This window comes from Equus asinus, chromosome 2 (genome assembly GCF_041296235.1).
Source record: "Equus asinus isolate D_3611 breed Donkey chromosome 2, EquAss-T2T_v2, whole genome shotgun sequence".
NCBI classification, from domain to species: domain Eukaryota; kingdom Metazoa; phylum Chordata; class Mammalia; order Perissodactyla; family Equidae; genus Equus; species Equus asinus.
This window is the reverse complement of record NC_091791.1, coordinates 82,383,830-82,406,725: the sequence shown is the minus strand read 5'-3', so window position 1 is coordinate 82,406,725 and position 22,896 is coordinate 82,383,830. Positions and strand designations below refer to the sequence as shown.

The 22,896-nt window shown below is 43.6% G+C and overlaps 2 protein-coding genes across 6 annotated transcripts in view; one reads left to right on the top strand and one right to left on the bottom strand.

The window, feature by feature from the left end:
- Positions 1-22,812, top strand: part of TBCE (tubulin folding cofactor E) — a 70,373-nt gene extending 47,561 nt beyond the window's left edge. For both annotated transcript variants that reach the window (XM_014846550.3, XM_014846551.3), the window contains 13 exons: positions 3,543-3,631; positions 9,178-9,277; positions 10,781-10,883; positions 12,119-12,195; positions 13,078-13,173; positions 13,726-13,790; positions 13,882-13,946; positions 14,309-14,461; positions 15,174-15,327; positions 16,787-16,855; positions 17,407-17,466; positions 21,178-21,269; positions 21,454-22,812. In XM_014846550.3, coding sequence (XP_014702036.2) covers positions 3,543-3,631; positions 9,178-9,277; positions 10,781-10,883; positions 12,119-12,195; positions 13,078-13,173; positions 13,726-13,790; positions 13,882-13,946; positions 14,309-14,461; positions 15,174-15,327; positions 16,787-16,855; positions 17,407-17,466; positions 21,178-21,269; positions 21,454-21,546 — 1,216 coding nt within the window. In that variant the 3' untranslated portion in view covers positions 21,547-22,812. The remainder of the gene's footprint in view (positions 1-3,542; positions 3,632-9,177; positions 9,278-10,780; positions 10,884-12,118; positions 12,196-13,077; positions 13,174-13,725; positions 13,791-13,881; positions 13,947-14,308; positions 14,462-15,173; positions 15,328-16,786; positions 16,856-17,406; positions 17,467-21,177; positions 21,270-21,453) is intronic.
- The window catches only part of B3GALNT2 (beta-1,3-N-acetylgalactosaminyltransferase 2), a 50,523-nt gene continuing 47,996 nt past the window's right edge, over positions 20,370-22,896 (bottom strand). For 3 of the 4 annotated variants that reach the window (XR_006520117.2, XM_044758666.2, XM_044758677.2), the window contains exon 13: positions 20,370-21,253. The gene's annotated coding sequence lies outside the window, so the exon portion shown is untranslated. The remainder of the gene's footprint in view (positions 21,254-22,896) is intronic. The other variant, XM_044758674.2, reaches the window with a different exon arrangement.

The following is a 22,896-nucleotide window of genomic DNA, read 5'->3' as shown; positions in this document are numbered from 1 at the left end:
GAGGAGGATTGGCAGTAGTTAGCTCAGGGCTAATCTTCCTCAAAAACAAAAAAAAGCGGTTTGGATCCTGGGTGTGGACAAGGCACCGCTTGGCAAGCCATGCTGTGGTGGGTGTCCCACATATAAAGTAGAGGAAGATGGGCACGGATGTGAGCTCAGGGCCAGTCTTCCTCAGCAAAAGGGGGAGGATTGGCAGCAGATGTTAGCTCAGGGCTAATCTGCCTACAAAAAGAAGAAACTGGTGGGGCCTGCCCCGTGGCCTAGTGGTTAACTTCAGCAGGCCGGGTTTGGTTCCCAGGCACAGACCTACACCACTCGGTGGTGGCCATGCTGTGGTGGCATCCCATATACAAAATAGAGGACGACTGGCACAGATGTCAGCTCAGGGCAAATCTTCCTCAGGCAAAAATAGGATGATTGGCAACAGATGTTATCTCAGGGTGGATCATCCTCAGCACAACAAAGAAACGAACAAATAAACAGTACAACTCAGGATAAATCAAGATTTTAAAAAAAGCAACAACTTGACTGTTTATTAATCACAAAAGAATATACATTCATTGTTGAGAATTTAGGAAATATAAATTGAACAAAAGAAAGTCACGACCAGTGCCACCACCAAGAGAGAACTATGCTGTTTATCCTACTGATTTACGTGGATTTAGAAGAACTGTGCTTCATAGGGGTAGAGCTCTTTGCTTTATTTTTTCCACTGAAAATGCAAATATTTAAATATCTTTTACCTTAAAAGAGGCGCTTTTTTCCCTTATTGGTTAATCTCTTTCAGAGAACACCAAGGGCTCTGTGAATATTAACAACAGATTTTGCAAACAGAATTGCAAACAGATATTCCTCCCCTACTTGATGAGCAGCTGCATAACTCCTGGATTTTTCTGGTGAATGACCCTACTACCTGCGTATTATTGCGTTCAGTAATTAGCTAGTGTCTTTCTTGGAAAAGACCCAATGTTAGACTCAGTCAAGCTGGGTTCTGACACAACTTAGAGCTAGTTACCTGTCGTTTCTAAGCCTGTTTCCTCATTTACAAAGTAATACCTAAGCTGTTAGACCTGTTGTAACAAGTGAGATCCCGCAGTGCCTGGTAGTCATCATTATTAGCGATGGAAACCTCTGCTTTAGGCCATTGTATTATCTCCTTAATAATATCCAGCTGACCAGCTTTGAGTTTATACCACTGAGAGAAGACTTAGAATAAAGGAATCAAAAACAAATAAAAATCATTATGTATGATTGCTCTTGAAGCAGGCTGGGCTCTGGAGTGGTGTCTGTACTGAGACCTGAGTCCCTAAACTTTGTAGCAGGGTTTCCCCTGGCACTGCAGAGAACTTGCTGGGGCACACAGGAGATTTTAACCGTTAGAGGGAAACAGTGACATCTGTGGGACACGGCGTGCACTGCCAGTCTGAAGTAGTTCACAGTTTCACAATCTTCTCGCAGGCCCTTTCGATGGTGTCCTCTCCCTCCCGAGCTGGGTTTGTGGTGATTGCTGTGATAAAAAGCAAGTATCTCCTGAAAACCATGGCACGGGACATGGAGGTGGTGGTGTCCATCTGATTCCAGGGTTTGGGAAGGTGTGCAGTGCCCCCCAGACACTAAGTGGAGGGGACGTAAATGACTGTTAAGGTATTCACTAAATGGAACCGTGAGGTGTTTCTTTTGGCACTGTGAAAAAGTTGCTGAAACACCCAGCGCCCTGGGAACTGAGAGGTTTGGGAGCCTCTGCCCTAGAACTTTGAGCTGCCTTTCCCCTTAGTCTCTGATGATTGTGACAGCTGGTGCCCTGCATTTTGACCTTAGTGTTTCCCCCAAGATTGTCAGTTTTATGTTTATTTTTATGAGTACTTATAAAATAACTTACTGTATGTCAGGCAGTATTCTGAGAGTTTCACAAATACTAACTCACTAAATGATCATAGCATTTGACACAATTGTAAAATACACACAACACAAAATTTACCATCTTAACCATTTTTAAGTGTGCAGTTCAGTAGCATTAAGTACATTCACATTATTCTGCAACCGTCACCGCCATCCATCTCCAGAACCTTTCCATCTTCCCAAACTGAAATTCTGTAGCCATTAAACAGATCTTTATTTCCCTCTCTCCCCAGCCCTTGGCAACCAACATTCTACTTTCTGTCTCTATGAAGTTCACTCCTCGAGGTACCTCGTATAAGTGGAATCATACAGTATTTGTTCTTTTGAGACTGGCTTATTTCACTTAGCATAATGTCTTCAAGGTTCGCCCATGTTGTAACATGTGTCAGAATTTCCTTTTTAAGGCTGAATAATATTCCATTTTATGTATATACCAAATTTTGTTTTTCCATTCTTCTGTCAATGGACACTTGGGTTGCTTCCACCCTTTGGCTGCTGTGAGTAATGCTGCTATGAAGATGGGTGTATATCATAGCATTTTAAAGTTGTGGAATCTGAGGCACAGAGATGTTGACTCACCCAAGGCCAAAGGAGGTGGTGGAACTGGGATTTGAACCAAGGCAGTCTGGCTCCAAATTCTGTGTTCTAGACACTCTTTAGGCAATGTAAGACGTGGGCTCTTTTCTTTTTTTTTTTTTGAGGAAGATTAGCCCCGAACTAACATCTGCTGCCAATCCTCCTCTTTTTGCTGAGGAAGGCTGGCCCTGAGCTAACATCCGTGCCCATCTTCCTCTACTTTATATGTGGGACACCTACCACAGCATGGCTTGGCAAGCGGTGCCATGTCCGCACCTGGGATCTGGGCCGCCAAAGTGGAACATGTGCACTTAACGGCTGTGCCACCAGGCTGGCCCCTGGGCTCTTTTAATGAATAGAAAACATAGATTCTTAACACTTAAAAAGTGGCTTCTGAGAGTATCTGTTAAAGCTGGAGATGCGCGCTCTCCAGGCTGTGTCCCTAGAGAGACTTTCACAAGCGAGGCGGGAAGTAGACCACGGTTTACTCCCGCACTGTGGGGAGTAATCGACATGTCAACAGAGCAGTAAATAAATTCATTGTGCTCTACTCATATAGTAAAGAACCGGAAGATGTGAAAGTGAATGTTCTAGAATAGAGTACACGTGTCACTATGGCTGAGTCTCACTGCTGACCAGTATACTCTTGAGGAAAATAGTAAGTTGCAGGAGGATATATACAGTAGGACGCCATTTATATCAAGTTTGATAATATACAAAAATACTGTGGTTGTTTAGGGATATGGACGTATATAGTGAAGCTATTAAATGCTTAAGATTCAATAAACACCAAACGTGAGTATTCTGGTCACTGTGGGAGTGGAGGAGGGGATGTGTTGTGGAAAGGGACACGAAGGGCTTCAGTTATATTTGTAATGTTTGTAATGCTTGCTTTCTTTTATTTTTCTTTTTTTGGTAATGCTTTGTTTCTTAAGTTGGGTGGTGGATACTGATATTTGTTATTTTTGGTACCTTTTTATATTTCTGAAGTGCTTTTTAATTTTTTAAAGGGCCAGTGAATAGCATACATGTTATGTATACACGTGAACTATGTGTTTTTCGTGCAGTCAGCTGAACAAGTTGGAAGACATTTCTCTGAGGAACTGTGCAGTAAACGGCGCTGGTGACAAAGGAGGAATTGCCACAGCGTGTCCTCGTATCCTTTTCAGTGATAACTCCTTACTGGGATCCAACTTCGGATTTGACACCTTGTGCCAGACACTGCTCGTGTCCCACCCAATGTCCGTTCTCTCTGACTTTCTTTCTAACTCAGTTTCACCTGGGGCAGTCACTTTGCTTTCAGCTGAGGTTCTGTGACTTACCCTGGCCAATGAGATGTAAACTGGAAGTTTCTGGATGGGGCTCCTTAAAAGGGGGCAGCCCTGGCCGGTGTCTGCCTTCAGCCTGTAGGGGAGGAGGACATTTCCTCTTCCCAAATGTGGGTTCTTCTGGCCGGAGAATGAATTAAATTCACATGAGACAGAATAGCAAGAGAAAATTAAACAAAGCTTTATGAGGAACCATGGCCCGGGGCCTTTCTTCCCGAAGGAAGAAAGGGCACCAAAGAAGTGGGGTGCACATAGTGGTTATATACCCCCAAACGGGGTGTTTCACATGGGATTGAAATGTCCCTTTTACAATAGTCACGAGGCCGCTCTACCAGCACAGCGCTTGATGGAAACGACAGATAGGTCTGCTGTCCCAGTGAACGCCACGGGGTGGCAGGTGTGTTGCCTCAGGCTGGGGGGGGGGCGGGGGTGGTCACAGATGAGCACCGCAATCGGTTCCCAGCCTAAAGAAAGATGCTTAATCTTTAAGGAGACGCCAGCGTTGGGAGGGGGAGAGAAGTCAGTTACTGGAGGTTACCAGAGAAGCACAATAAAATGCAGATTTAAGACTTTGCCTTTGGTATTGATTAAGAGTTTTTGGAGAGAACGTCATCTCCTTTCTTCTTCCTGGTACAGAGAGGGAGGCACCTTTTACAGATAGAGATTTACCTTACAAATGTAAATGTGTCCTAACAAAGGGCAAGTTCCATTCCTCAGAGCCTTCTTTCCTGTCCCAGTTTATCAAAAGCAATCAGCCTCAAATAATCCTGATGCCAAAGAGACATATCTTGGGGTGGCCAATTCCAGGTCCCCACAGGCCCATCGCCTTTACCCCCCTCTCTGCCTTGAGTGCAAGCAGAAGGCCCAGGGATCTGCAGCCGTCTTGGATAAGAAAGCCACCAAATGTGGATCCGGAGAGCAGAGAAGGAGCCAGCATCCTTGATGGCGTCCTGGGGCTGCTGCGCCCCCGGGACAGCCTCACTGTGAGTGAAAAAATAAGCCCTTTCCTTTACTAAGGTTCCTGTTTCATGCAGCTGAATGCGGTTTTGTTATAATACCTCAAACCACGCTTTTCCAAAGTTCATAATCTCTTCCTCCTCCTTCTAAGGGTTTTTGTCTTGTGGGTGTGTGTGTCTGTTTTTTTTTGTTTTTTGTTTTTTGTTTTTTTTTTGCTGTATATTGCTTTTATGCCCCAAACTGAAAATATAGGAGATAAATTTTAAAAAATTCCCAGTGGCAAATCAAATAGACTTTCTCTAACTTTAAAAGGTCGTCTCCCAGTTCTTTGACTCTGCCTAATCTCTACATAATAATTTATGCAAAAGATAGCAGCTTATAATCAGTTTTCTCTGAGTGAAGAACTGGCTGATGAGCAGCTCTCTTTCACAAAATATTTCTCACTACCCCAACAGTACATACTTTGTGGTGACGGAAATGAGAGCAGAGCTCCCCAGCCAGCGTGTCTGAGGTGTTGGTCCCCTCCGCTTCAGGGGTCTCTTGGGACCCTGGCGCTGGGGCCTTTCGGCTGGTGGTCTCTGCCGGGAGCAGCCCCTCTGTGGCTCCAGGGCTGGAAACGTGGGCATTTCCTCTGTAGCTGAGGCGTGGAGTTGGGGACATTGAAGGGGGTGCTGAGCAGAGTTTGGTAAGGAGCAAAATGCCACAGAGGTGCCTGGAGCACCCTATAGTCTGCCTGGCCTAAATGACTTCAGAAGACTGGGAATTGGGCAGTTTAAGGCTAATTTTCAGCGTATCAGAAAAGTCAGTAGATGGGGCTGGAAGTGTAGACTGGCTCATGAGCGTTGTCGGCCGTGTGCTGGAGAATAGGCGCCTTGCTTTTTCCTGGGGAAAAACGTCCCCCAGGACTTGCAGGAATGAGGTCTCATGAGGCAATCAAGTCACGGGTGGGATTTGCAGACACGGTGACGATTGTCTTGCAGTTCCTGATCCAGTTCTTGCCCGGAGTGGAAGTGTTGCCCGTGTGTTTAACCCAGTCGCCCTTTGGGCCGGGCCCCTCTGAGGTCGTCCGCTCTCGGCGTTGCAGGCAGCGGGGGTGCCGGGCCCTGAGCGTGGGAGTCGGGGGGGCTCCTGGGGGAGCGGGCGCCGCCTTGCAGTCGACTCCGCCTTGTGCACAGGGCAGGAGCGGCCGTTGCTGGAGCTCCGGGGGCCCCGTGCACGTACGCAGAGGGGAGGCGAATAACAGCTTAGATGGTTTAGAGCTGATTTCAGGACGTAGAGGGTCTGTGCTCTATACAGACTCGTAGAAATACGGTTCTAGTCTACGCGATGGCGAGTGTGAGCGAGTGAAGAATTAGAGGACTTAAACCCTTTTAACCGAGCTAACGGCCGAGTTAGCAGGGCCCCTGGAAATGAGGGGGGGCAGGAGGTTGGCTGTGAGCGTGGGAAGCCCCCAGCCCAGCGCTGGCAGCAAGAGCGACCTCGGGCCGTGGTGGCGGGGGGAGCGGGCAGCGCTGCGGGGCCGCGGAGGAAGCGTGTACGGCTCTCAGCCCGCTGCTCCGGCGGCGCTCAGGCCCAGGCCCGCGCGCGGGCGCCGCCGGTGGTGGCCGCGGGGACGGCTCGCGCGCCTGCTGTCCCGTCGGCCTGTGCTGTGACTTCTCTCCCTTCCCTTTGCTGCGACACCTTTGGGCCGTCGTTGTTCTGCTTACAGACTCTTGTAGCCAGGAGCCAGCTTTTCCTGCTGTTTCCGCCCCTGCGCTTCCCTCTGCAGTGCTGGGCCCTGTGGACTTGGAAGCATTCTGCGCCTCGGCGTCTCATCGTTATGGGACAGGATTCTGTCCCCGTATCCCTGGCATTATTTTCAGTTCACTCCCTGTGCCCGTGTTCTTCTAAAGTCTCCTTTAGGTTGAGACTCAGCAGGCTTTTCCTTAAAGAGCCAGAGAATGAATACTTCCGGCCTGCGGTCAACAGGCAAATTCAAGGTTATTATGTAGATACTTGTGTTATCACCTAAAATGTAACCATTTAAAAATGTAAAACCATTCTTAGCAACCAGGCAGCCGGCTGGAGTCAGGCGCCGCCGACGTTTACAGGCCGGGTTGAGATTCGTCCCTTTCTGTGCATCTCTGGCTGCCTTCTTTCCCTTCTTCCTGATCTCCTTGGAGAGCTTGCTAATTGGTACCTGCCTAAAAATGTTTCCTTCCAACTAATTCTGTGGCTTGATGCCACTATTTTTATAAACAGCTACTTTCTCCATGTTTTTAGGCTTATACACTCCCTGTTGCATTATGGGGTATAAGAAAATGGGTTTTGGATTGAGACTGACATGGGTTAAAATTCACACTTGTTAGTCTGTACAAAGCTGCACAGTTACCAAGTGCTCTGTGCCCCAGTTTTTTTCTTCCGTGGAAAAGGACAATAACACAGCACGCAGTGGAATGCCTGGGACCTGTTGGCGGCTACTGCTGCAGAGCTGTTGTTGTTACTGTTCCTGGGTCTTGGTTCTTTTTCCCCCAGGGGTCACTCCTCCTCAGTCTGACCTTGGATCTCTGGGCTTCTCTATCTGCACTCTCTCCCTGGGAGACCATAGCCCGGCGTGGTTAACCACCCTGCAGATGCTGGCGCTCCTACATGTACGTGTCAGCCCAGACCAAGGACTGCCAAACTTGTCCCTCCATCTCTTTATTTGGTTCTTCTGTTTGGGTGTCTAATGGTACCTCAAATTTAACATATTTAGGACTTTAACAAGCAAGTCCCCTCCAACTTGCTCGTCCTATAGTCTTCCCTGTCTCAGTAAATGGCAGTTCCAGTGGCACAGGCCAAAAGCCTCAGAGTTATCCTTGACTCTTCTTTTTTCTCACGTCTCTCATCTAAATCCATTGGCAAATCCTACAGCTCCGCTTTCCCATAGGAGCCCAGATCTGACATTTCTCATCTGCTCTGGTGCTCCCAGTCTGGTCCAAGCCTAGATTGTCGCCGGAACCTCCGGACTCCTCTTTCTGCTTTTTCTTTCCCTGCAGTCTGTTGCTGAACACAGCAGCAGAGCGACTTGTAAAGACCTAGGTCAGATCACACCACTCAGCTCCGAACCCCCCAGTAGCCCCCACTTCAGGCAAGACTAGAAAAGACTCGGTAGTGGCCTGCAAGGCCCTTGTGATCTGGCCTGGCCCCTGCAACCTCTGTGACCTCGTTTCCAGGACCCATTTCCACCCCTCTGCCCAAGGCAGACTGGAGCCTGCTCTCTCGGTCACAGACCAAACCCGTTCCAACCTTAGGGCCTTTGCTTATGTCGTTGCCTCTGCCTGATGCTCCTCTCCAAGATGGCATTCCTTCATTTCCTTTAGTTCTCTACTCACATGCCGCCGTAAGAGAGACGGTGGTCTTCCCTGACCCCCATATGTCCACTACCCACGCACCCACTTTCCTGAGTGCCCTGCTCTGTTACTTTGAGCATGTGTTTGCATCTGGCTCACTACAGATGCACATGTTTATCGATCGTCTCCCCACTGAGACTGTTGTGTTTGCTGCTATACTCCTCGCCCCCAAGAATTCCCTGCAGAATAGATGAATGAACTGAATGATTTCCAAACATATCAGAGTAGTGTGTAAGGTTCTCCTTTAGCTGGTCCAGTCCGCTCCAAGCTTCTCTTCCGTCTCTCTGCCCAGGGGTTTTGCGAAGCTGTGCCCCCTCTTGATGGCTGTGCCACCACTCCCCTCTTTTTTTTTTTTTATTACATTTTAAAAATATTTACCCTTCGTCATTTGTTTTCTTTTTTTTTTTTTTCACCACTCCCCTCTATTGTTCAGCTCAGGTGCCTTTCTCTTTCTGTCCTACATGTTTGCCCGGCTCTGAATTCCTGTGCCAGGGACAGTCTCCAGGAGACCCTCTGAATTCCAAGTCATTCTTGGCACTTTTGAACATTTTCCAAGCTAACCCCATTGTCTCTCCTGCAGATGCTGTAATCATTTGGGGATTCCCGTGGTGCAGAAAAGAATGGTGTGCCGCGGGAGAAGGTGTGTGTGCTGGATGTCAGGCTGGGGCTGCTGAGCAGCTCAAGGGCACAGCCTGTGGGTACACCTTAGGTGCTTAATAAATCAAAATTACCATCGCTGGTTTTTTTCTCTCTCTCTGTTGGATAATGCTGGAATGATTTAGCATTATGACATTTGGTTCTTATTTATTTCCTTGTAGATGTTTGTCTCAAGTTTGCAGTATGTGACAATGAACTTTTTAGTTTCTGAATGGACAGTTGGATGATTTAAAAAGCTAAAAGTTATATGTGCTCATGCAAAAATTTTAAGCAGAGTAGAGGGTATAAAGTGGAAAGTTAAAGATCGCTTGCTCCAGGATCAAGAGGTGACTGCTGTTATGTCTTCCACGAATCTTTCTGTATTACTATTTCTTAACATGCGCTTTTAGATATTAGAAAGGTAGATTTGTCAAGAAACCTGTTATCATCATGGGATGACGTCATAGATATTGCTGATCAGCTGAAAGACCTGGAAGTTCTTAATCTCAGGTATGAACTCTTGGTTGCCTGATTGTCACATAATAGGAAACTCCCCATCTCTTCTTGTTCCCTCACAGCATCTCTGGGAATGAGGAGGGAAAGACGGCTTAGTTGAATTTATGAAAGCTTAACTTATTCTGACTTTTTCCTTAACTTTAATATTGTTCTTTAATAATAATAATAATAATAATAATAATGCTCTTTAATATCCTTTGATTATTATAGTTTTTCCAATGTAACATGCGATGATTCATTAATGGAGAATGTGTTCTCCTTTTGCTTGGGGGGCTGCGGGTAGGTTGACACACTGAGCTGAAACGTCTTCTGATTTCTTGTCAGCCTGACCATAGAAGATGGGTCATCTGGGGGAGTTGATATCTAACTGGAGAGTAGGAGAGGGGATGTTAAAAGCACTCATTCATGGGGCTGGCCCCGTGGCCGAGTGGTTAAGTTCGCGCGCTCCGCTGCAGGTGGCCCAGTGTTTCGTTGGTTCGAATCCTGGGCGCGGACATGGCACTGCTCATCAAACCACGCTGAGGCGGCATCCCACATGCCACAACTAGAAGGACCCACAACGAAGAATATACAACTATGTACCGGGGAGCTTTGGGGAGAAAAAGGAAAAATAAAATCTTTAAAAAAAAAAAAAAGCACTCGTTCATTCTGAAGCTTCTGGCATTTAATTGCTTTAGGAAAGAGTAGTTCTATTGGAATACTGTGTAATTCAGTTCTGATAAGGATTTTACAGTAATCTACATATTTTACTACTGTTGGTTTTCCAGGCCTTCTAGAATACTTTTTGATTTTAATCTCAGAAGCTAACTTTCCAAGGGCTCAGCCAGGTTTCCCCCTTCATACTTGAGCCAACTTTACATGTATACGTGTGTTGTACCTGGCTTGGGCTGGTTCCGGGCAGCAGGAAGTCAGGCCTAAATTAGTTGTGCCCCCAAATAGAGCACAGGGTGTGGTTTGACTGATGGTGTCTCCTCTTCTGGAAATAAGGGCTAACGTGTTATAGTGGTATCAGTTCTTTCAAAATGACTGTCAAGATTGAGTGCTTTCTGAGATTAGGCTCTCGAGAGAATTTAAAGGGCAGCAGTATCTTTCATCCATCCTGATAGCGAAAGGGCAGACTCTATTTGGAGAAGCAAAATTCTAGCCCCCGACCTGGCGTGTCCATAAGGCTCCTGAGAGTGGGACTGAATTTTGCAGCGTCTGGAACCACAGCTTGTGAAGCTGGAACCTGCCCTTACAAATGCCTGCGCCTTTCAATTTAGGAAACCCGCGGCCTTACCCAGCTGCCCTGACTCTGTGAAGACATCTTTGCATGTCAGATACCAAAAAGTTGTATACTGTAAATATTAAAAAAATTAGGTAGTCCTTAACTCACTTGTTTTTAATAGAATTTCATTTTAAGGTTGAAACAAAGCAAACTCCTCATATTAATCCCAAATTGTTTCCTTTGGGCCTATTGTATAGTAATAAGCATATTGTTTCTGCTTTTCTACACAGTGAAAATAAACTAGAATTCCCCTCTTGTTCAACATCTCTAATCGGAACATTTTCTGCACTGAAGGTGTTAGTCCTTAACCGCACAGGAATAACCTGGGCTGAGGTAATATTTCTTTGCTTTATTACCCAGTAATAAGCAATTTTAAATTCTTGGCTTAATTGGGAATTGAAGCACAGTTGTGGGTTCATTTTAATCATCCTATTATCCAAATAATAGGATTCCTTAAACTGCCTTAGGAGAGGAGGTACAGAATCACTCTAGTGAAGGGGCTTTTGTATCTAGGCATGCGTCTTCCCTCTCGGCTCGTTCTGATCTGCTCTGTGTCTCTCTGGACGCTGCCCCTCACAGTGGTGCCCAGTGCATGTGGGCTGGGCTCTTAGAAGCCTTCGAGTGGCAATTGAGCCTTTAGCTACCTGCGTTTTCCCACAAGTGTTTTTAGGGCAGAGGCCGAGCAGCAGAAAGGTCCTCCCGTCCTTTTCCTGTTTGAAGTTTGGCTCCTAGAATCCGCTGTTCGCTGGCTACATTGTACACAGCTGGCTTCCAAAGTGGACTCGTGGGTCCTTGCCCCGGCACCAGCTGGAACACTATGTGGTACTGCTGTTTCCTGTCCGGGGCTAACTGACTTCACGCTCCCAGAATATTCCACTTTCAAACCAAGAGACGACCAGTGCTTCCCCAGCAAAGCTGTTCATTTGTGAAATGCCTCGAGGCACCTCCCTTAGGGATAAGTCGCCTTTAACTTGTGCCCTTAAAGTGGCCACAGCCACGTAACTTCTTTCCTAGGGCTCCTTCCTTGTGAGTTGCTCCCTCCCCAGGCTCAGATTTAGCATCAGAACAGAAAGGGCAAGTAGAAATTCAGGTGGTGGAGACGGCAGTAAAGTTCAAGTGAGAAAATTTAGAAGTGGTTGTTGAGAAAGTTTGTCTGATTAGTATATTCTTTACCAACCCAGATTGGCACTGAGAATTGAAGAAAGGTGTTTAACATCAGTTTCCTTCCTTTGGTTACGCAGACTGTATCAAAGAATAGAACGTGCTAGGTCAGCACCTCCAGTTCCGCTGTGTAGGTGCCTTGGTACGTTCCGGGTCCACCTAAAGGGCGCATTGTGGTGCGAAAGCATACGCTCCCATATCATGAAAATGCAGCCCTTTAACATTTTAATTCTATCACCCATCCACTAGCTCCTGGCCTGAAATAAGGTCTGTAATGAAATGTCCACAAGGCACTTTATTTCTAAAACAGTAACTAAACTGAATTCACGTGGAGGTTATAGTAATAAACACACGGGAAGGGACAACCAGCAGAGGCCACTTCACCCTGACTCGAGTTTTTCTCCTAGGTGCTCCGGTGTGCCCCTGGGTGGCCCGTCCTCGAGGAGCTGTACCTTGGGTCTAACAATATTTGCATTTCAGAAAGGTAACAAGGGTTTCCTTAAATGCATCTGTCACCATTTAGTCATTCTGAATAAACAAATGGTCTCAATTATACCTACTGTTAGTTTTTAGAAGGATTTGCAAATAAGAATCAGAAAAATGCTTTTTATTCATTGCCTTCACAGATTAGAATGTCAGCTAAAACTTCATTAATTCATTCCAATTGAGGAAAAACCCATCAGAGTGAAAGCCTTGAATTAAATATTTTTGAAGACATGACTTTTATTAGTTTTACGTAAATATTTTTAACTTCTGTTTCTAAGTGGAAGTTCTGTAGGCTATGCTATAAGGATTAAATAATGCATTTTTAATTAGCATTATCTGTTTGAAGTCATAGCAAAGTATATATTAAAGCTTGTTCTCTTAAGCAAATTAAATATGTTGTCTCATCTTCCTCTTTTGTTGATTATCATTAAGTCACTATGTAAATAAACTTAAACTTGGGCAAATTTACAAGAAATTTTCAAAGGATTCAAATTAATGAGATTTTACTATACAGAATGACTTCATTTATTATATAGGCAAATGCAGGTTTTTTTAAATTAAACTTTTTATTTTGAGATAATTTCAGATTCACATGCAGTCATAAGAAATCATACCCAGAGATCACGTGGGGAAATCCCCGGGTCCCCCAGGGGTGACATCTTGCAAAGCCGTGGTGCAACATTGCAGCCAGGGGACTGACCTCGGTCCAGTCGAGGTTCTGTCACCACAAGGATCCCTTATGTTGCCTTTTTCTAGTCATATCCACTTGCCTTCTGCCCCCAGCTCCTCCTTAACACCAAATGCAGGCATTTTAAGGCCGTATCTTTGAAAACAATTAAGAAATTAAATTCATGTTGAAAAAATCTTTTTTTCCATACAGGCCTGTTGATGTTCTACAGACGGTCAAGTTATTAGACCTTTCCTCTAATCAATTAATTGATGAAAATCAGCTGTTTCTAATAGCATATTTGCCCAGGTAATTTGCTCCAAAGATGCTTACCACAATAGTGCTTGATCAATTTTTAGTGAATGGATCATATGCTATATGGGCTTTCTCAATGGAAATATGATAATGATGATGGAATTCCCAAATCGAGTAATTCCCTTTGGGAAGTTTTTATTTGAATTTATTTAGAGAATTTACTTGTGAACCACATACAGTGTAGTATATATACTAAATTGAAGAATATACTAATTGAAGAATGAATGATTCGGTCCTGGCGCTAATGTCGAAAGGCTTCATTCATTAAACCTTGGGGAGTAAGACCATGTCTCTTTCATCTTGGAGACCCATTTAGCACCTAGCACGGCACTGGGCACCCAGGAACTGGTAGATGACTATGGGATCATTAGAATGTAGCATGAAGAGTCCACTTTGCATGTCCTAAATTTATAGACTTCATGGTTTCTAAGCATTACAGGGGATGAAAACCTAGGGTGTAGGAAAAATGTACAAATCTAGTCTGGTTAATAGCCCATAGCATTTTGTGTTGCTCTACGTAATCAAATTTAACATTTAAAATTTCAGATTAGAGCAACTGATCCTTTCCAACATTGGAATTTCTTCTATACATTTTCCGGATGCTGGAATTGGTATATGAGATTATTACATTCCCCGCCCTGGCCCCCATCCTTTAGCTATTTCTTTCACTTCTACTGTGTAACGTAATTCTCCTTTTTCTAGGGTGCAAGACGTCACTGTTTCCTTCCTTGCAGTACCTTGTAGTAAATGACAATCAGATTTCACAAGTAAGAGCTGCTTCAGAAGCGCATTCTGCACTATCGCTTATCGCTGCTCTCATGCCGGAGTTTGTAGGTTTCGTCTATTAAAAAACATTTTAAGTTGAAAGAGAAGTGCTTCTTCAGAGTGAAACTCCTCATATAACCCCAAAAATATTAACAAAGAAAGAAGTTTAATTCACACTTCAGCAGACCATCATTTTACAGGGCACGATTATAGAGTAAAAATCTGTGCTCTTGCCTAGTGGCTGCCGTGTGTGATGAAACTCCGTGTCTCAGACTGGAACTAGGGACTTCTGCTTTCTGTTGCTAGTTCAAAGAATCGCAAAAATTAGCCTGAAACATGTTTCTTTTCATTTGTGGGGTTTCAGTGGTCATTTATCAACGAGCTGGATAAGTTGCAGAGTCTGGACACTTTGTCCTGCGTGAGAAACCCCCTGACTGCAGGAAGCAAGGACTCGCAGACCACCCGTCAGTTCATCATCGCCAGAATCGGCCAGTTGAAGACCCTGGACAGGTGTCAGGTGGGCGCCAGTGTCCTGACAAGATACTTAGACTAGAAAACAGATTATCAAAAAATGTAAAAAGAAATTATATTTGAGTATTATAAAGGGTATCAGATGTAGTTTCCCTCCAAATTGTAAAATATTATCCTTGGGCGTTTTAGAGATAACGGTTCTTCCCGACTCCTCAGGAGGTAGTGTTGCACCTGGATTAGTGCAGGAAAACCTGGTGTCCACCTGCTTACCATCACTTGAGGAGGGTGGGGAATGTTGGGTACTTTCTTCTTTTCCTTGGGGGGCATATAGGCAGAAAGATGACAACCACAAAGCTCCTTTATCCTCTCCTCAGCCCCTCTTCTCATAAGATTGGGAAGGCAGTGCCTTGCCAGTGTGTCTGTGCGCGGCTCGCCTGGAATGAGTCAGCTCCCCCAGGGTGGGCCCTGCAGGCTGGCCTTGTGTGGGCGACTGTCAGCTCCTGGCAGAGTCCAGAAATTGACTCGTGGACAAAGAGTCTCATGAAGAAAAGTACAAAACTGAAATTCTTTTTCCTTTTTGAATAAACTCCTGAATTCTATCAATGTTAAAAAGGAAAGGTAAAAATATAATTATTATCTTGTCCCTTTCAATTTGATTATTCTCTATGGGTGGGGAGTGGAGGAAGACAGGGGTGCAAGACGCAACACTCGCTAGAAAAATGCTTTAATAGACTTGTGTTTATTTCATATCAATATAGATTCTCCCAGAGGAAAGGCGTGGAGCTGAGCTTGATTACCGAAAGGCATTTGGAAATGAATGGAAAAAGGCTGGCGGACATCAGAATCCAGACAAAAACAGACCAAATGAAGAATTTCTTGCAGCCCATCCTAGATACCAGTTCCTCTGCCAAAGTACGTACACGTGCGCCGGTGGCCTTCCTGGTGTGGGCTTGCTACTGGAACAGAGTTTTTCCTTAGGTATCAGGGGAGGTCCTCAGTAGCATTGCTTTTCTCCCTTGGGGCCTTTTGTTCTCATCTAAATGGACAATAGCGACTTTGCTGGGGCTCCTTCAGCAGATGGGAGCAGATAAGTAAACCCGCTGTCTTTGGAGACATATGGCAGGAGGAAGCTGGGAAGTCTCTGTAGGTTCCCGGAAGGGAGAGATTGGCCCTTAAGCTCGGGGAGGGAAAAGCAGCTCTTGAACGGAAGTTCTCTCATCTTTGCATATGTTCAGCCGACTTTGAATTTCGGGAGGTACTATAGGAAGGGCAGGAAGCACTCTGGTTTATCTCAACCCTGGCTATAACCTAGAGAATTTTAAAAATGAAGGGCCTTTTAAGGTGGAACCCAGGCACTGGTATTTTTGCAAGCTCCCCAGGTAATTCTGACGTCCGTGCAGTTTTCCTCCGCGCTGTGCCGAGGGCTCACCACACACCAGTTTGGGCACTTGGTATGCAGGGTGCTTCCTGACATTCTCCAGCCTCGTCCTCAGGACTCTTTGTCCCTGATGGACTTTCCTTTTTGTTTTGACTTATTATTCCAAATTTCACTTTTATGTGATTTTCTTTTTTTATATATTTCCTAATGCAGGAAGCTCACTGCATAAATGCTTCAGGCTGGAACATTATCTTTGAGGAAGAAAAGCTGCCTGTGGGAATTGCTTTCAAATTACTCCATTAGCTGGCCCAATTTCCTGGCCACTTTAGGTGAATTCTAAATCCTCTGCGGGTGGGCAAGGGGAGGTTCCAAGGCAGGGCTGCAGGTATGGCTTGGTCTTTCACTGCCAAGAATACTGGAAGACAAAAGCACAGATACCGGGGTATTCACAGAAATCTTGTCGCCCATTGGCCCAGCAGAAGTTAGAGCAGGAGGAGAGTGCTGCTTCCCTTCATCCTTGTATCGAGGCTGCTTTTCCAGGCGCGGCCCTGCCTGGCATTGCACAGTCTAGCCGAAACTCGGTGAAGATGTCCTGTGAGTCGTGTCCCGAATAGTACCAGGTTTCTCTCAGGATCCAGAAAGAAACTGTTAGAAAGGTGGAATTTGGAATGAACGTCTTACGTATTTGAAGCACAGCCTCATCTTGTTATTTTGAGGCAGGGCACTGTCTTATGTCCAAGGGTCGGTGATGTGATACACAGGAGATGGAGGAGTCCGTGCTTGGACGTGGTTGCTGTCCCTCCCTCCCTCCTAAAAATAAATGAAATAACAAGTAACTGAAGAAAAGGAAGCAGACCCCAGGTTAGCCCACCAGCTGCTGCTGGGTTTACCCTGGAAAAGGAAAAAGCTGTGTTGACACTTACCTATCATTTTTTTTTTTCTTACAGTGGCCTTTGGTTTATCATTCATTCTTTTTTATTTCTTCTTAAACAGAATATGGTGCGCCTGAAGACGGGGAACTCAAAACACAACAACCATTTATACTCAAAAACCAGCTACTAAGTAAGAACCCCAAATTCAAAGACAGCTTATTTGTACTGGAGTCCTTAGGTGCTGACACAGACAGAGATGACCTAATGATGGGGACTCTTTCCCTTACGTACCTAAATGAGTACTTTGATTTTTAAAGAAATGATGACTTCCCAAACATGTCTAAATTCTTATATTGAACATTTTAGCAATTCACATGCTTTAAACTCATTTAATATAGGTGTTATAAATGTGGAAAGTATTTGCTTGATGAGCTAAATTTTGATTTGGAAATTTATGACTTTTCTTAGACTTGAAAATCTAGCTAACTTGTCAGGAAAGACGTACTAAGGGGAAAAGGGAAGCACTAGAATGCTGGTCCAGCTATTTTTGTTGTTTTGTTAGTAATTCCATGACGTATTAAGAGAAGGAATTTTAAGCCTCAGTAAGACCTATTCCTTTATAAGGACTGGATCCAAGTTGTAGCGAACAGCTGCATCACTGGCAATCCCGCTAGCTTGCACGTGTAATTTAATCCTTCTTACAGCAGGTCTCACTTAAGTCTTTTTCCTTTTTCCCTGAAGCACTGAAGATAAGATATCCTGATCAACTTGACCAGAAAGTCCTAGAGAAACAACTGCCAGGTAAGAAGAATGAGTCTCTCTTTCCCTTCCTTAGACTTCCCCTTCCCTGGCCTGGGTGTGAATTGGCTGGAAGTGAAGTGGTTCATTCATATCTGAAAGTGTGGACGTTTAGAGCTTACAGGTTTCCTCTAGTCTTTTATCTTCTAAAATACAGTCAATCATGCGAATACCACTCGCCCCAAGTTCAAGTCCCCCCTAACTTTATCCGGTTATCTAGAGAAGTTTCGTTAGAATGGGAAGCCTTTGCATACAATTCCGTCTTTGGCCAGAGGCGTGAGAGCTTGCAGGCTGGAGCCTCTCGCGCGCCCACTGTGCGGTTCTCAGATTTGCTCTGGGGATTTTCCTGTCTGGAGAAATTGTTGCGGTGGGCTTGAGAGCTGTCCAGCCATCCCTTCGTAGAACAGGCAACACGTCCTGGTCAACTGAATCGTGAGTCATCTGGACATTTGTGGCTCTTCATACATTCCACTCCTTACCAACTAGAGGCCCTGCCGAAGCAGCTCAGATGCTTTTAATGGACACACTGAAATGGTTTTCTTTGTAAAAACTACTTCAGAACTTCATCTAAACATTTGTGCTACTGGAACTGAATTAGTTTTATTTGGAAAATAAATACTTTTGTGTCAACAAATTAGATCAGTGCAACTTAGCTTAAACTTTCACTCAAAAGAAAAATTAAATTACAGTCTGTATCTTTGACTATACTGTGAATTCTCAAGATTAAACTTGATTCACAGTTAAATACTAGAATATAAACAAGTTAAATTTAGACCAGTCAGGATTTGAAGAAGAAATAAAATATATATCACCTAGTAAAAGACTTTTCTTTGCCTGTCAGTGCTGTAAATTCACATTGATTTTTAAATTAGTTGTTATCAAATAAAACAAGCTTACCATGGTATTGCTCACAGAATGCTTTGACTGTGTTCAGAGGTACCTTTCTGATTGTTAACTGTCATGTCAATTTACCAGTTATTACTCCATTTTTATTTATTTGCAATCCAATTTCTATTCCTGTGATAGGTAATTTTGCTACTGCTATATAATGATGAACTAAAATTAGTGGTTCCCCCTTCATTATTCTGTTTTCAAACTTCAGATACTTTGAGTAAAGGCACTCACAGAGACAGACAGGTGAAAGAGGACCAGAACTTCTTGTTAATGTAATTGGCTTTGGATGTCTTTGCCTTTTCCTTTTCCTTTCCAGACACATGAAATCAATTCGTGGGAATCTTACCATTAAGGAATACTTGCTCAAGAATGTCATCATTAGACCTATGTTAAGCTTTCCTTTTTAGGGCTTCCTCTGGGAAGGTACTCACATCCATCAGTCAAGGACTGTGGTTGAGTGTATGTGTGGATGGTGTCCGAGGCTGTTGGTGACGGTGTGCGCCTCATCCTCTCCTTCCATACTGTACATCTGAGTGTGTCCCAGCTCTTCAGAGATGCAGCTACCCACTGAAATACCCACCGTGTTCATGCTCTCATTTTTATTAATCTTCAGGTAGAACTAGCAGAGATTAGAATCATCTATAGAAATTATATGTAATAATTACTGCTTTGAGCTATTCAGAATCTGAGTCCTATATTCTGTAAATTCAGCAGTAAGCCGGCAGATTACAACAGTTCTTACTATTAATTTTTATGCCACATGCTGTAAATATCTAACCACTAACATAAATATCCTTTAAAAAGAAAAGTGATAAAGAAATGTAAAATACTACAACATCATTGTTTTGCCCATCAGATTAGCCAAAATTAAAGACAATAACATGTGGAGCTGGCATGGAAAATCAGTATACACTTCTTGTAGAGTCAGGTGGTAAACAGTATAAAAAAAATTAAAAATACATATATGTGGTGACCAAGCATTTTACCTTGTAGCACTTGTAATGGTAAAAATAAAAACAATCTAGGGGCTGGCCTGGTGGCATAGCGGTTAAGTTTGTGTGCTCCACTTCGGTGGCCCGGGGTTCGTGGTTTGGATGCTGGGCCTGGACCTAGTACCACTTGTCAAGCCATGCTGTGGCCACATCCCACATAAAGTAGAGGCAGATCAGCGCGGATGTTAGCTCAGGGCCAATTTTCCTCTCACACACACACACACACACAAATCTAAATGTCTGCCAGTGGGGAAAAGGTTGAATCGGTTCTGGTAGAGCCGCACGCTGCAGTACCATGTATCATTAAAGAGGATCCAGTAGGTCTAGAGCCGCGCTGTCCAGTCTGGCTGCCCCCAGCCACATGGGGCAATCTAAAATCATTAAACTGAAATAAAAAGTTAAGTTCCTCCTTTCAGGTGCTGAGTAGCCACAGGTGGCTGCTGTGCTGGACAGTGCAGGTCTAGAGGGACCAGCATGCAAAGAGGTACGCCATACAATAGCGAAATGTAAGCTGTAGACCAACGTATAACGTGAAACCCATCCACCCTTACATAAGCAGAAAAAACCCTGGAACTATACCCATTAAACTTTTAACATTGGTCATAGGGAGGCAAAAAGGTAATTAATTAACCATCTCTACACTTTCTGAATGTTAAGACAATCATCAATCACATTTCTTTATATTAAAAACGGTAACGTTGCTTAGATGACATGCAGATGGCCACTCTCTCCTACGGACACAGTGCAGGTGGGCAGATTTATTAGAATTGTCTTATGACCAAACTTTGTTTCTGGCGTGGCTTAGGAACGTGGCACTTCCCGCTGGTGTGCAGGACTGACTTAACCCATCACTAACCACCTCTGAACAATGAAAGCCAGTCCACCTAAATCTTTTGAAAGGACAAAATTAACTATAACATATTCACACATAAAAGAGCAAATTATGTTAATTAGAATTATAAATGTCTATTAAGTATCTATATTTAAAACATAAAGAAAAGGCCAGTTTTTATTCTAAAATAAAGATAACATTTATTATCACAAGTTGCATAAAAACACAGACAGCTTTTACAAAAATGATTTTTGATAGAAAAATATTTGTTTGAATACATGTCATATTTGTAGGAACACCACACTATTTCTGTACCTCCAGCTAAAGCTTCAAAGAAACTATATTTCTCATAATCAAAATATCCATTATTTACCACAACCCATCTTTGGAAAGAAGTTCATAGTGTTTTCTGAACAAACCAAAGCATTTACTCACTAAGTTACATTCCCATGCCTGGCTGCCACCTGCACATGTGTGTCGGGCACAGTGACACAGGATAATGATTACAGACCGGCAGCGCTGGAAGGGAGCTTGCGGACGTCGAGTCTACCCTCGCTTTGCAGAGGAGGAAAGGCAGGCCGGAGAGGGTGCAGACATGCTCAGGGCCTGGGCCCCGCCCCAGCGTTCTCTGAGTGATGCAAAAGCAGGTCATCACAAAGGGTTAACGAGTTAATGATCACACTTACACATATTCCTCTACAGAGAATGCTTTCTGTTCATTCCAATTAAGGAGGAAATACTAAAAATGACTGGAATGGAATGAAAACTCATTGTCAAGGGCACTTAGGTCAAACATTGGCTCCGTCTCCCACAGCTCCCCAAGTGACTCAAGTAACCGGTGTGAGACCGCGGTGAGCTTCCCCAGCCACTGACTGGGGTAAGCGGACACTGTGAAATGACAGTCACAGCTGCCACTGCAGTTGTGGTCTCGTCACATGAGCTAGTTTTACAGGCAACTCATGTGAGAGGGTTGATGGTTTTTCTTTTCTTTGACAGACTCCATGACAATCCAGAAGGTGAAAGGATTGCTGTCGCGTCTTCTCAAAGTTCCTGTGTCACAGCTTCTCTTGTCCTATGAAAGTCCCAAAGTAAGTTGCCCAGAAAAGATGGAGTGGACCTCAGTTCCCCACAGTGTGACATGCTATTAAACTAAGTCGCACACTGCTTCTAGATGGAGACCACACATCTGTGTTTGGGGGGCGGCGGTATACGTAACATGCTTTGTTAGACCTGTCTTAGTCACCGCCCCCCAACCCTTTGTTCTAATTTTAGATGCCGGGCAGAGAGATTGAACTAGAAAATGACCAACAGTCATTGCAGTTTTATTCTGTGGAAAATGGAGATTCTCTATTAGTGCGATGGTAACGCCAACTAATAAAATTCAGAGACTAGACTGTTCATTGTGACGGGGGTTCACTGCAAATAAATGATTTATTGGAACAATTCTACTGTCAAAAAATGAGGTTTTACAACTTGGCCTAAGTATAGAAAAGGTTGTATTCCTCATTGGCAAGAGACCATTTCTAGGCTCATATATCACAGCAATAATAAAGGCTTTGCACCTACTAATGATTTTGATTTTATTTCGTATTTATTTTATAGTTCATGACTGCATTTCATTACGTGAAGATTTAAATATTAAATAGAACCTAGCTAGTCTAATAAAATCTGAACACAGTTAATGTCCGTCATAAGACCAGTTTTAACGGCATTTTCTACTGATACTACTAGTTTAAAGGTAACTAAAATGATTTGGTTGGTCATTTTGGGAAATATCCCTTGAGCTGAGGGAGGCACATCCTCTACTGTGCATAACATATGTGCTATGATCTCTCTTCTCAGTTGCCGTATTTTTAGAGTACAAAAGTTAATTACATGCTTTTCCCTAAGTTATACCTAAACTGAGCATATATTCCTCCACAGAAGGTTATCGGCTCTGATCAAAATTCACTTATATTAGGTAAACATTAGGCAATGATAGGAAGAAAGCAAAATTCTTTCAGAGTGTCAACTATTTAGAAATATCTTTCCCTATGGCACTAAAACCCTGAGAGGTATTTGATTTTACTTATATTCACAAAAATTTAGCATTTTTAAAATAGGGGTACTAAAAAACTGTGACCTTCAGGATTTATGTTAAATGGCAAAAGAAAACTTGGGTATTAGTCCACTTAATAAATGAACTTTAAAACCAAGGTCCAGAACTGAGAACTATATTGGTTCCTTTTCAAGGTCAAGTTGCCCACTTCATTCAGCGATCCACAAAATCTGACATTATTTCCAGAAACCCTGAACTTTGGTATAAGTGACCACAAAGTGATCACATGATCACACAGCATTTCTGAATTCTTTTTGGCCCTTAATTATCCTAATTATGCTTTACAGAGCTATTCTGCAATGCAGATTGAAATTCAAACTCTCAATTATTACTCAAGATTTCTGAACTAGGCCAAGTTTTAACCAAAAATGATAGGTAATGAATTACTCACTAGAAATGATATATCAGGATTTAGAAATAATTTTTTCTTTTAGAAACAATTTGATATTTTTCAAATCATCTTCCAATATGTAAATAAATTTTTTCTTATACTACAGTATCAGTTGATTTTTAAAAAAGAAATTTTGTGCAAACATTAAGAAATACCACATGGGTTAGAGATGAAAGTGCCAGGCCTAGAACTATCCTGAAAGCCCACATCATCTATTGCCAAACCT